At 38.5% G+C, this 14,041-nt stretch overlaps 1 protein-coding gene across 4 annotated transcripts; it reads right to left on the bottom strand.

The window, feature by feature from the left end:
- Positions 1-169: 169 nt before the first annotated feature.
- On the bottom strand, positions 170-13,070 carry gtpbp1 (GTP binding protein 1). Of its 4 annotated transcripts, none has more exons than XM_051886644.1 (13): positions 12,600-13,070; positions 10,576-10,687; positions 10,312-10,492; positions 7,691-8,039; positions 6,538-6,661; positions 6,318-6,432; positions 6,081-6,225; positions 5,822-6,004; positions 4,068-4,203; positions 3,779-3,957; positions 3,477-3,593; positions 3,147-3,185; positions 170-1,969 (listed from the first exon to the last, which is right to left on the bottom strand). In XM_051886644.1, exons 1-13 carry the CDS (start codon positions 12,786-12,788, stop codon positions 1,871-1,873), a joined length of 1,968 nt encoding a protein of 655 aa, XP_051742604.1. In that variant the 5' UTR covers positions 12,789-13,070; the 3' UTR covers positions 170-1,870. The 4 variants fall into 4 exon arrangements, with proteins under 4 accessions (XP_051742604.1, XP_051742602.1, XP_051742605.1 ...); XM_051886642.1 differs by having other exon boundaries at positions 3,477-3,641; positions 12,600-13,068; XM_051886645.1 differs by lacking the exon at positions 3,147-3,185 and having other exon boundaries at positions 12,600-13,069.
- Between the last annotated feature and the right edge of the window lie 971 nt (positions 13,071-14,041).

Genomic DNA, 14,041 nt, shown 5'->3' with positions numbered 1-14,041 from the left:
ATAAAACTGCATGGAAGAATCATTCACAATTGTTCACTGCTGAACACAAAGGAAGATATTTGGAAGAATGTTTGTAACCAAAAAGATCTCAAAGGGGTCTTTAGTCTGACAAAGGTTGAAGACCTCTAGACTAGATGGACAAACTCTGAGACAGAGAATCACACTCTGCTGAAATTGTCAACATCAGTTTATTTGGATATTGGTTGTGGAAAGTTTCACATGTAAACGCAGAGAATGGTCCAGGTGTCATATTGGGGGGGGAACTGGTTAATTCATAAAAAACATTTTTTTTCTTATCCAAGAACAAATGGCACTGTTTTGCAATGTTTCCCCATGGTGAACTATTACACAACATTTTGAAACTTAAGATCAACATTCTGTTTTTCACCCCCTTTCACTGGGTAATCTGAAAATATCTTATTTGACAATTTTAATATGCTCCAAGAACCTGAGCAAAGTCTGTCAGGCCTGATAACACAAGGTTGACCAAGGATTTGGGAAACTGTTAATAGACTGAAATATGAGGTAAAAATTAGCAATGAGTGTTATTAGATTTTGAAGTACATTTAATTGCCAATTCGCATTTCACACTAAACTAGCTGCCAAAAAACTTTGCAAGTCACAGTGTCTTAAAGGGTTAGTTCACCCAAAAATGAAAATTATGTCATTTATTACTCACCCTCATGTCGTTCTACACCCGTAAGACCTTCTTTCATCTTCAGAATACAAATTAAGATATTTTTGATGAAATCTGATGGCTCAGTGAGGCCTCTATTGAGAGCAAAGCCACTGAACCTCTCAAGATCCAGAAAGCTACTAAAAACATATTTAAATCAGTTCATGAGACTACAGTGGTTCAACCTTAATATTATAAAGCGATGAGAATATTTTTTGTGCGCCAAAAAAAACAAAATAACTTTTTAACAATATCTAATGATGGCCGATTTCAAAACACTGCTTCATGATGCTTTGGAGCTTTATGAATCGAATCAGTGGTTCGGAGCGACAAAGTCACTTGATTTCAGCAGTTTGGTGGTTTGACACGTGATCCGAATCACTAATTCGCATGTCAAACCACCAAACTGCTGAAATCACATGACTTTGGTGCTCCGAACCACTGATACTTTATAATATTAAGGTAGAACCACTGAACTCACATGAACTGATTTAAATGTTTTAAGTACCTTTATGGATCTTGAGAGAGGAAGTACCGTGCCTGTCAATGGAGGCCTCACTGAGCCAACGGATTTAATCAAAAATATCTTAATTTGTGTTCCGAAGATGAACGAAGGTCTTATGGGTGTAGAACGACATGAGAGTGAGTAATTAAAAGACATTATTTTCATTTTTGGGTGAACTAACGCTTTAAAGCCGCCAGTGAATTCAGCTCATAACATGTTCCAAAAGCATCTCTTATCGTCGTGGTCCACAATAACAATAATGCTAATTCAAACTAAATGTGGTTGTGTGACAAGGCTTGTTAATAGTCCCTTTAAAACAGTTTGCTACATAATGAAGAGTTTCCAATGGGATTATCTTAAAAATGTGATAGGAATGACAGTCACTGAGCAAGTACATGATGTCATGTTCAGCAAGAAGAAACAGACTTAAAGTTTATCCTTCTCAAGTTGACATTTACAGCCAAAACAGAACCACCATGCAGTATGTCTGTCCTATAGTCTCAATATCTACGGTATATACAGTCTACAAACACGCACATCTTATAATAAGTTAAAATTCACAAAACAATGTGCATGTTGGTTCTGTGAACTCCTTAAGCTTTGTCATCAAAGTGGTATGGTCCATGTGGGCAGGTAAAAGGCATGAGTAAAACACGGAGGGTGTACTGGACTCTTGAAAAGGGGCGAGTTTAGCAGCCCCCGACCGCACCAGCAAGGGTCACTGTGGAGTTGTTCTGAGGTTTGCCTTTGTGCCGCTGACCTCCTCGTCTTCTGCCTCCAGACTTTGGCTTCAAGAAGAAAAGAGGAAGGAGGCTGTAAGATGATTGTTGACTTCTAAATTTAACACTTCATCCTGATATGGTAACTAACATTTTTGGTAACACTTTAAATCAATTGTTTTTCACATACTTGGTATAATATGTAATAGTTTAAAATATAATAGTAATACACAGCTCCACAAAATTATTAAACAATCAGTACATGTAGTTCATTAGTGTTAATCAGTATTTGATTTGAAAACACAACTGCAACCTTTCCCATTATCTATGGAACTAAAAAAAGAGAAAAAACATTTGAATTCTAGACGTGTCATTTAAAACAACTGAGGCCCCATTTTAGTTTGAAAACGCCGGGGTTGCGTTTCAGTGTAAACATACCAAAATGGACACTTTTGAAAACGATGGCGTGGCTGCAGCTGCAGTAATACTGCAACTGCCTACATGCGCAAGAGACAAAACTTGCCCAGTGTGCATGAACAGTCATGTGACATGCGTTTTCAGCCACGTAGTGTAGACAGAGATTGTTTCTGAAACTCTGTGGAAACGCCAGTGTAGATGAGGATCATTTTCATTTTAAAACGCTGTTTTAAAACAAAAATGCACTAGTGTAAACGGGGCCTGAAATGTTTCAATTGTTGAAATGGAATTTAGAAATTCTTTCAAAATAATTCAGATAAAAAAAGCTGTAATTTTATAATCGTAATAAATAATTTCATCTATCAAAAATTCAGAACAAAAAAAATGTTAATTAAAAATGGATTCAAAACTATAAAATGCCAAAAAAAAAAAAAAAAAAATCACATGTCTATAATTCAAATTTCAACAAAATTCTTCATAGTTTTCCAAATATTTATCCATCTGTCATTGTCAACCAAACAGATCACACTAACAATCACCCCCCCAAAAAATAATAACCATCACCCAAAATACTAGTAAGCCGTTCCTAAATATACAGTAACAGGAACACTATGAACTCACAAACCAGCCAGTATTAAACAACACCCTCTCAAAATGAAATCAGGTGATCACAAGCCTCACTCATTTCCATGCCACAGTATAATTTAGGTAAAATATGCGTCATGCAATATCCTTTCAGTACATGGAGGACCTATAAACAGAACAGTTCCTGTGAGGGGATAATTAGCAGTTTTGGGAATGAGTGAGTCGCTTGGTTCCCTTGTTTTACCTTGTTCTCTTTGTTTTGAGGGTCTTCCTCCATTTCTGTCTGAGGCAGTGAAAAGTGTGAAACAAGGCAAACGAAAGCAAAACAGAGCAGTTTATGGGAAATAAGGAGGGATGAAATGGAAGAACAGGTGAAGAAAGGCAGCAGAAGAGCATGATGTAGTTGAAGAAAATGAAATAATTCATACAAGTATCAAAAGGAAAATGAAAAAGGTGGAGTGAAGGGAAAAAGTGATAGAAAGCGGTTAGATTGGACAGATCAGACAAACTGCAGCAGGAAGAGAAACTGACAATACTTGTAAATCTGAGTATAACACAGCATTTCTGTTATTACCTGTTGCGGTATGTTTTGTTGAGCGGCTGGCGATCCTGTGCTAGCAGTCTCCTCACTGGGTGGGGCCGCTCCATCCTCTCTTCTAGCCGGGGCTTTCTTTGTTGACTGCATCTTGATCTGCGGAGGTTTGGAGTTTGACGGCTGATTATTTGTTGACAGGAGCAACTATAAGTCAAGAGAACAATAGTGATCAAATTAGAAATCTGAAAAATTAACACTCATAAACAAGAATCTTATTAAATAATTCTGTCTTTAAAAATACTGCAACACTTCCATATATTTGATTGCCTCATGAAGCTGACCTTGGTGATGGTGCCCACAGCTTTGGTTCTTCCCTCTCTGAAGACAAGCCTCTGGTCTATGTGCAGGTACTCTGGGGTTTTAATGAAGCGGAAGTGTACGGTAGCTTTGTCTCCTGTGCGCAAGCAGTCTCTGGTCATAGACAGGATAGTAGCTGTTTGCCTGATGCTACCGCAGTGCACTGTGGGAAGGGAGAGACAAGTATGAGAAAAACCATGAGGGGAAAATCTCACATACTTCAAGTCTCACATACATACGGCATTCAAAAGCGTGCGAGTGCAAGTATCTCACCCATGGCTTGATATCTTGGCGAGATGGTCGTCGGGTGATGCAAAACTAGTATCTCGGCCTCAAACTCCCAGTATGCCTGTGGGTTTAATCTTGGTGACACCATGACCATTCCCTTCCTTATTGAGGAGCGCTTGATCTGAAAGAGAGAGAAATGAGATAGAAATAAGGAGGGAAAAGTGTAAGGAACAGCAAGACATATGAGGTTCATGAACAAATGACTTTAATTCATCAGTAAAAAAGGATTCACAAAATGGTTTCCAAACTCCCTAGTGAATTAGTGAATTGAGGAGTGAGGCTGATTCAGAGTAAAACCTTTGCAACTGATTCTCTTAAGCCTGGGACACACCAAGCCGTCTTCAAAGAACTAGTTGCGACCAAAAAGCTGCGCTTGAACATACAGCACAGAGTACAGCTGACTGCAAACTAGCACATGCGTTCTGCGCCTGCGTGTAAGGAATTAACTGTCTATATCAGCAGGTCTCAACAGTCTATATTCATCATTCAAAAGGAGAAACCAAAACAAGGATATACGAGACATACACAAATATACGAAAGGTAAACAAAGCAGTGCTTGCTTACTATTTTGAATATCAGTTATGTTGATAACTTTCTTTATTTTAAGCGGCTCAAGTTATGAAAATATTCACGCTTTGGAATGCTCAATAACATAACATTAGACCAGCCTTCTGTCTGTGCCATCTTGACTTACTTGCTCTCTTTCATCAATTTCACTTTAATTCTCATTCACTAAACTGAACTTCCAATCAGAGTTCCCACTCTCACCGATGGTCCCGACACAGATTCAACATGCTGAATCGGGAAAACTGCCGCTGACGTGAGCCTGGCGAGAGCTGACGTGTGGAACACACCCCAAAAACTAGCCTGACGGACGCTCGCCATTGGCCGACGGCCGACCCTTGGCTTGGTGTGTCCCGGCCTTTACTGAACTGATTTGTATCTGATTCAAAATTAACTGGTAATTAATAATACATATTCTCAATATAATTTTGTTGTAATGAATGGTATTCAGATATATTATTGGTCATCATCAGTTGTAATGCTGAATCTTAAACTGTAAGGTGGTGATGGAACATGATGGATCAATAAATCACAAAAGTATTTGACTTTTTTTCAAACTAGCAGAAATATTCTCACAAAACAGAGTCATGTGTCACAAATACAATGGACTCTTTTTTACATTTTCAGGGTTCTCAGAAGCTGAAGTCGTCAAAGTTGGGTAAACTTCTGTAGAGGTGAATGGGAGATGACGGCAAATATAATTTTTGTATTCCCATTTGCTCCAATACCAAAAGAAAAAAATCCATGATTGCATTTCCACAACTTTCCAAAAGAGAGGAAAAATATAGAGATTGATTACAGCAGTCAGAAGAAAGAATAATGTGAAATCTGCCGTCACTCCCTCAGCCGTTGTATTAGAAACACCCTCGAAACAGCGTTAATTTGCATTTTGTAATTTACTACCCAGGTAATATAACACAAAGTATAGCGTTGTAAATGTATGGGTTTTTTTTTAATGAAAATATGAAAAACTTTACTAGATTCACGATGTTGATAACTGTGGAAATGCTTCATTGCAGTCTGTGAAAAGGGTCACTAGAGAGATAGCATCAATAGGGAACTAAACCGCTTCTGAACAACCATCTTTGAGTGATTCTGTAATCTGCAAACTAAAGTAATTTGACCTAAATGTTTAATTTTAGCCATTTATTTAGTCTGGAACCCACACCACATACCTTTTTCAGAGCAAAAGAGGCTGTTTGTCCACCGCGGACCTCTTTCACAGGCATCCTCTTGCGATGAATGGATTTGACAGTGATGGAGAGGAAAGCGCCCAAGGGGTCTGGTCCAAGAAGCAAAGTGTCATTGAGTCGAATCAGCCCTCGTAACGTGGTCCCAGATACTACCGTTCCTACACCCTTCCCCCCAAAAAGAATCAGACTGTTGAGAGAGGGGAGACATAAATATATAAGCAGAGACAGAAAGCGTGCTTACTGGTACTGAATAGGTGTCATCTATCTGGAACTCGGCAGGCTCGTGGTCTTTGAATGAGCTTCTGGAGGAGAGCAGGTTCAGGAACATCTTCAATAGGTCCATGTTCTCTCCTGTGACGTTAGAGATCTGGAAGATCGGACATATTCTACAAAACAAACAAATTTAGATAAGTCTGGAGAATAACTGGGTTAAAAGTTGTCAGGTAAGCAAAAAGAAGTGTGTATTGCGAGGCACTACCTCTCAGAACTGAAGTTGGATGCTGTGACGATGACATCATCTTTGTTCTGGACTAGGACAGGGATCTTCCTGCAGCCTGGAGACTTTAATATCTTCTGCAGGAGCTTCAAGGTCTCTGAAAAGACAGAGTGTGTTAAATTCATTAGTATGGCACTACCTACAGCTTTCCATAATTTACAGTCAATTAAACAATGGCATTATTTGTGGACTCATGGTTCACCTTGAAGAATATTAGCTGGACACATGTCAATCTTAGTAACCACCACAAAAACAGGAACATTGAGAGCTAATGCCAAACCCAGGTGCTCTTTGGTCATGCCAACAATTCCTGCATTACTTCCAATCTGTGACAGAGAGTGAAAAGGAGTAAATTTTAAGATGTCAACGATCATCAGTTCACTTTATTCCAAACCCTAGTGACCCCCCCACTTTGGCAGCACTTTTAGGCATTGTAAAGGCTAATTCACACCGCAAAGACAAACAAGTTGGCCATTGGATTTAGAATTTTATGAAAAATAAGTGTCATGTTCACACTGCCCCAACAGACACAGACAAACGCTGATTGAACATGTTCAGTCTGGTGAAAACAAACCCTGACCAACAGCAACAGATGTCAACAGGGATAACACACTGATCCGACAAAACCCAAAAAACGTGTTTGTTGGCGTTTGTCTGTGCGGTGTGAATTGGCCTTAAGTGTACTCCCATCATTAAATTTGGTCCAAATGGTTCCTTACAAAATTATGTTGCCTTAAGGTACAGTCACATAGTTTTGCATGAGGGCGAAAGATTTCCCCCCAGAGATTTCAGGTTCAAGTTGGTCACACGATTTGCTGCATTGACCAACAAACAGCTGCTCAGTTTGAGAGTGACTTCTGTGTGATCTGTTCTTCATACATTGCTACACTATCGACAATAAACCTTTTTTGCCTGCAAATTTAACTTAAATTTTGTTAATGTGACCGCACCTTTATATTACATTTTAGCCAAAATCCAAGATTGCCAACACAGTTGAAAGAAATGTTAAATATATTTCAAAAAGTAATAGAATAGCTATTTAAAATGATATGTTACCAATATTTGTGTGAGCTTTGTATTCGCTGTGCTTGTTGTAGTATCAAGTCCTTAGCTTATCAACATGCTGATATCAATTGTGAGCAATAGTGAGTTGAGGCAGTTCTTGTGTAGCTCACTCGTACTATTTATGTAATGCATGTGAGTGAGTGTTGGCAGTGTTGCTGCCCATGAAGAACATTTCAAATGAACTATTTATGAAGCACTACTTTGGTTAGGATGCTGCCATTGGAGAAACTGTAGCTGTCTATCAAAACATCAATAGGTTTTTGAAACAGAGCTTTCTCTTCCCTCCTTACCATCAGCATGCAGAAATCAGGCAGATGACCGGTCATTCCAAACACAGTTGTCTTCAGGTACTTCTCATGGCCAGCAAGGTCAATAAAGGTAATGACTTTAGAAGACTTCTCACAGATCTTGGTCCAATCCAGGCTGCCTCCGTGACTGTCGGGTTTGTTGACTACCTGGCCCTCTTGATCAAATCCCAGGATGTCGTTACCCACGCTGCTGGTGCGCCCACTCTCCATTTCGTGCTTGTGCCTGAAGAGCTTCTGTCGCGCAAAGCCACGGCCATTATCCAACTCTCCATGAGTCAGCACCCCTAGCAGAGTGCTTTTACCGGCATCCACATTCCCCACTACAGCCACCCTGAGGAGAACACCATCATGACTGAGCTAGAAGTCCAAAATGGCTACACTCAATAAAGTAAGTGTCTTATAGAACTAGGAAGACACATTAAAGATGCCCCTTAAACAGAGCCCAAGTCATATGGGTCATTGATCGGTAAAGGGGTCAGTAAAGTACAGTAATATTGTGAAATATTATTACAATTTAAAATGACTTTTCTATTTCAATACATTTTAAGATGTAATTTATTCCTGTGATGGCAAAGCTGAATTTTCAGCATCATTATGACAGTCTTCAGAGTCACATGATTATTCAGAAATCATTTTAATATGCTGATTTGTTGCACAAGAAACATTTCTTATTATTATCAATGTTGAAAACAGTTGTGCTTATTAGCATATTTGTGGGAACCACAATGCTTTGTTTTTCAGGATTCTGTGATGAACAAAGTTCAAAATAACAGCATTTATTTGAAATAGAAATCTTTTGTAACATTATAAATGTCTTTAATGTGAATAAAAGTGCTTCCCATAGGGAAAAGTGATTTCCCTATGGAAAATAGCAGCCTGCACATTCTACTAAACATCTCATTTTGTGTTTCAGGGCTCCAGACTAGTCTCAGCCTCAGACGGACCGTTGGCTGAACGTCTGATGCATATGGCACATTTATCTGGAAACACTTCAGGAGTTTCAAAGTTGTCATCTGGTTGGTTGAATTCGACAGGATGTCCGGGAGACGTGTGTGTTGCGTTCTTTAACAGTCCGCCTGGAAACAAATGCCATGGTGCCAAACACCCTCGTAGAAGAAGAACGCAGTCATGTTTACAACTGTGACAACCAGGATCAAATAAACGCTGGATTTTCAAAAGTATGTGAAGTTCGCGGCTCCATTGTTGCAGTAAACTTGCACAACGTTCTTGAATGAATAATTTATTAGATACATGCTGGTAGGGACATCGACTTTCATTTTCACGCCCCTAAACCTGACGCGGAACAAAACGAACTGTGATTGGTTACGTTACATGTCAGTCAAAGGTCCTCTTGGGCGGTCCTTGGCCAATGAAAGCTGCGATAGAGTCCAGACCTTCTGCCTTCTGAAGGTCTGTCTATGCGAGACTAGCTCCAGACTAACTTTTTTTACTAGGAGAACTGTAGCCCCTTACTGAAAATTTTAGGAGCACAAGCAGAAAATTTAGGGGCACACCTTAAATCGACCTGCAGCGCAGTTATTCACATTTCCCCCCATTTTGACTGTATTACTGACAAATGCCTTGGTAATAAATAGACTTAACTTACAATGTGCAGTTTTATTTTAAGTTTGCAAAGCTCCAGATTAACATTTGATGGCAGTATTATCATTCATAATGTCCAAATAATAATTCAAAAGCAAAACGATTGAAAATATATATTAGGGATTGGAAATGGCCGCCACCTACTGATTACAATGGTAATTTAATGTCTTTTTTATTTTTAAATAAGTGTGAGTTTTCCTACATGTTGAAACTTTTAGTTTTATAAAAAAAACCTATGAAGGATGAACAAATAATGTTTTGGTCATCACATTAAAAATAACATTTAGATATGATAATATTAGAGTTTTGAAGCGCTGGTAAAAGATGTGTAAAGTACTTGAAAGCATTTTACTTTTACTGCCAAACTGCTGTTACAGTTAGTGTTACTACATTAAATCCATGGCGAATGTTGTTAATCTGTGGACTGAAAGCCCTCTATAACTTGTTCATTCATGGCACAATGTTTCTCCTGGTTTCCACATCAGCACTGTTTGATCTGATATCTACGGTTAATAACGGAGAACTCTGCGCTGAATTTGAATACTTCTCACTAGTTCTCGCAGCAATGTTATTAATTCTGTGGCGAATTCAAATCCTTTCTTTACTGGACCTCCCAGCGCTGTGTAGTAACACTGTCGCGTGATCAAGATCGGCTCTTGTGAGTAGCTCACGCCTCACGCTGCACTGACATTGGTCCAAACTAATAAACAGTCCGTGAAGCACAAATGAGTAGCACAGTTTCGTTCCGCTTTCATTACGTTGCCATTTGATGCAACGTTATGGTGGCCACGGCAAAAAAAAAAAAAAAAAGAGGTTGCGACTGCTAACAAAATTTTGATCGCACCAGCAGGAAAAATGGTCGCAAAATGCGAGCATTTAGTCGCAGTCTGGAGCCCTGTGTTTTGTGTCAAAAAAAAAAAGAGATCACATTTAAGCAACCGAGAGTAGATGAGTCCCTTAAACTGCAAGAAAAGGCCACTTTCTCCATTGACGTCACTCACCTAACCTCCAAGAAGTCGGCTTCTCCCACCTGGCGGCGAATAAGGTAATCTCTGACCTGGCCACCAGCCTCAGTACGCTCCCTCAACAGGATGAGGTCCGCCTCGATCTGCTCACACATGGACCTTACTGTAGCCACAGACGCCTGCATATCACTGTCATTCAAACCATAGTCTCCTCCATCTGAAAGAGACAGAGACAAGCTGGTGTGTATTCATAAAATGAAATCTAAATTGAGTCTCCTGGGGTTCATTTCAGTGTCTTACCTGAACCCACCCCCAAGACATAGATGGTCTCCCCGCAGCCCTCGTCCATCCTCTCACGTAGTTGCCGTAGTAACAAGTCATACTGTTCTCCATTGGGACTGACCAGGGCTAGCTATGATGCAAAAAAAAAAAAAAAAGAGTCTTGTTACACAGAATGGTTGTGGATAAACAATCATCCTGTTTGTTTTGTTATCATCATAAAGACAGTACAAAGGCTCAATCTGACTTCATGTCAGTGTAAGAAAGGAACAGAGTCAGTGATCAATGGACTTGGAGAACAGTTTCCTGACTTTACTGCATGTTACATCAGATGTTATGAGGAGCAATGTTGCACAAGGTGGAGTGACGAAGCTTCATGCAAAACACTCTATAGCAGAAACCGAGCTCAGCTCCAGCCATATGAAAACTGATCCTCCCCTCAGTCTGAAACGGTCTGATGAATGATAAGGAGGCAGCTGCCACAGCAGAAAACATGAACACTCATCTGCCCCGGTTCCCACATCCATCAAGGTTAAGCACTGGTGGCTTTCTAGACCTAAATTAGAAGCCAACGTGTCAAGCTGTGCCGCATGGTGACATGCTTTACATCTTCCAAAACTATTTTTGACAACATTTCTCTAATTCTTGGGTAATTATAATGCAAGACAATTTAATTCATCACAGTAATTGAGAGAGTACATTAAATAATTGTACTTCTCATTAGATACTAATTTCTTGGTGAGTGCTTGTGTGTGTTTGTGCTTTTACCCATTTATGAGAAGTTAATATCTATTCAAATTCATACTAGTACCATTTCTCATCTCACTAGCCATTTGCCATTAGTCAGAACGGGTACATCATAGTTCAATTAAAAATATTACTATAAAGATTAAAATTGTTGCTAGTATCAACTGGAATGTACACTAGTGTCTAAAACCAGGGAAACTGTAATATATACATTTTATATATTTTTATAGTTGGTAGTAACTAAGAAACAAGTACTAAACTATTTAACAGTTACTAGTAAAACTGGAATGGGGTTAAAACAATCAAATATACTATCTGGAATAAATCGTTGACATTTTAACCACAGTACCTATAGAACTCAATGGCAAAATGTGTTATTACCTCTAATAACGTAGTAATTACTTGTATGTAATAAAAGGTTTTTATGAAGGGGTTTCTATTTTTAAGATTTTCCATTTTAATTTTAATTGTAGTTGAATACTTGTTTTTTGTTACTTGTATTAGTTTTTTTTTTTTTTTTTTTATCTGTCTATATATAGTTTTTATGAATTTTATTTCAGTTTTACTTTGATATTTTAGTACACCAAGTTAAACAAAATGGAAACGAGAAATTATGCCTTGGCAACTAGCTGAAATTAAATAAGTTGATATTTTATTTCAGTTGACGTATTTTATTTCAAGTAAGGAATATTTTTAATGGTTTTAGTTGACTACAATAACCCTGATCATGGCTCTGTTTCTACATGGTGTTAAAACTTTAGGAGTAAGTAAAATGTATCGATTTGTGTAAAATGCACTTCCTCATTCTCTGATCTGTTTATCTCCTCTGTGACTCCCTCCTGTTAAAGGTAAATCCCTCTGTGTTGCGTTGATATTTCATCACGTATTGTGTTGTCAGGTTGTCATGTCTTCGCTCACTGATGTCCGTCTTTCATTCATTGGATTTAATACAGATTTACAGACCATAATCAGCTTGCTTTACAGAAACCCCACACAGATGGATAAATCAAAAACACAGATTCTAATAGGCTACTGCACTACGACGGGTGCATATGATACAGACTATAACAAATAGGTTTAAAAATATCGTTGAACATAGCCGGGTTAGCTTGGGTTTACAGTTTCAAGCACTCAGTGGTCAGCTCGTAAAACCGTGAAAATCTCAAAAAGTGATGCAAATCAAATAGCGTGATTAAAAGTCACCTCAAAACTTCAACATACAGTCATGTTATTAATAATAAATTTTTTTGTAAACACACTAATTCACTCCGACTAAGCTGACTCTGTTTGAGGCCTACCTTGCTGGAGAAGTCTATTCCGAGATCCACGGTCTCGCCGTTGAAAATCTCCCCGTCCTCGAAGCACTCTGCCCCGTCATCATCGCCGCATCCCCGGCCAGGAGCAAACATGCAAGCAGGGACTACAGACTCTGGCAACCCTATGGCCCCGGGGTTAAAAACTGGATCCGTCGTCGTTAACGATGCCATCTCTCGGGCAGCAATTTTTAAAATTAAGCTAAAAAACTATAAAACAATACAGCTTTTGGGGGAACAATTGCGAGCTGATGCAGCACAAACACATTCAGACCGTAACGCCGCTCACCACTAGGCTAAAACCTGCTGCGTCGAGATAAACAAGTATCGCTACATATTACTGGTATCACAATAACACGCCAAGCTGATAATAACGCACACTAAAATCTGACAATCCCGTGACTGTGCACGTTTAAGTCTTAGTTTAAAAATGTTTAGAAAATGAGTCATGTGTGTTTTTCTTATCCTCATGAATTATTCAACAGCTGTCCTGGCCAATTGTTTTCTTTAGAACCCAAATCACGTGTGTTATTATCCAATGAAAGTTCGTGGGCGGTGCATATCTTTACTTGTAAAGTGTAATTACATTGTAAATGATGCAACATTTATTTGTAAACTCGCAAGGTTTGTTTCGGTACAAACTTAGGTTGACAGAAAAAAACAACAATTAATTAGGAAAGAGAAGAGACCCTAATCATGAATATCAGTAGATCATTTATATTTAAAACTTGAGAACAGAACAACAGACAATTCAGTTGACCGCTTCTGTCACGCAGCTGTGTAACTCTGAAATCATGTGCTACAACAAAACGTGTATCGAGAATATTAAAAATAAAGTGTCACCAGATTATCGTGTTTATGTGTAATCGTATATGACTAATTTACTAAATTCCTCAGCCGAGAATCTGACTAATTAAACTAGGCCTAAGTCTGTCTGTTCCTCTGATTGTATAAAATGTAAGTTACTGTCAGGATCATTAAAATCACTTTATAGATAGACAAAGCTGACAGTATTTCCAAAAATAAATAATGTTTCTGGATCTATAAAGGCAAGGTTCAAGCACTGCAAAAATACTACCATATACATACAACAATAGTCAATATAAATGAGTGTTAAATGGTTGCATTATGTTGCATCATTCTGGACTACAGTTGCAATGACAATTTTTGGAGTAACACAAAGTCAAAGGAACAAAAGCAAAAATGTCAAATTTCTTGAGCTTGAAATCATAGTCAGGGAGTAGTGATTGGAATGTAATCAAGGTCACATACTGTAAACACAGGGATTTCCAAACCTTTTTGTTGGCTGAACCCTTTTTACCTAATTTTTTTTTTCACTTGAACTCTGAGATCTTAAAGTTAATATTTCAATAATTTAACAACACATTCACAAGTGTTACGCTTCTTTAGTGTTCATTAATGGTCAC

This window comes from Ctenopharyngodon idella, chromosome 3, assembly GCF_019924925.1.
Source record: "Ctenopharyngodon idella isolate HZGC_01 chromosome 3, HZGC01, whole genome shotgun sequence".
Classification (NCBI taxonomy): Eukaryota; Metazoa; Chordata; class Actinopteri; order Cypriniformes; family Xenocyprididae; genus Ctenopharyngodon; species Ctenopharyngodon idella.
Note: the sequence above shows the minus strand (reverse complement) of the source record. Positions and strands in the feature narration are given on the sequence as shown.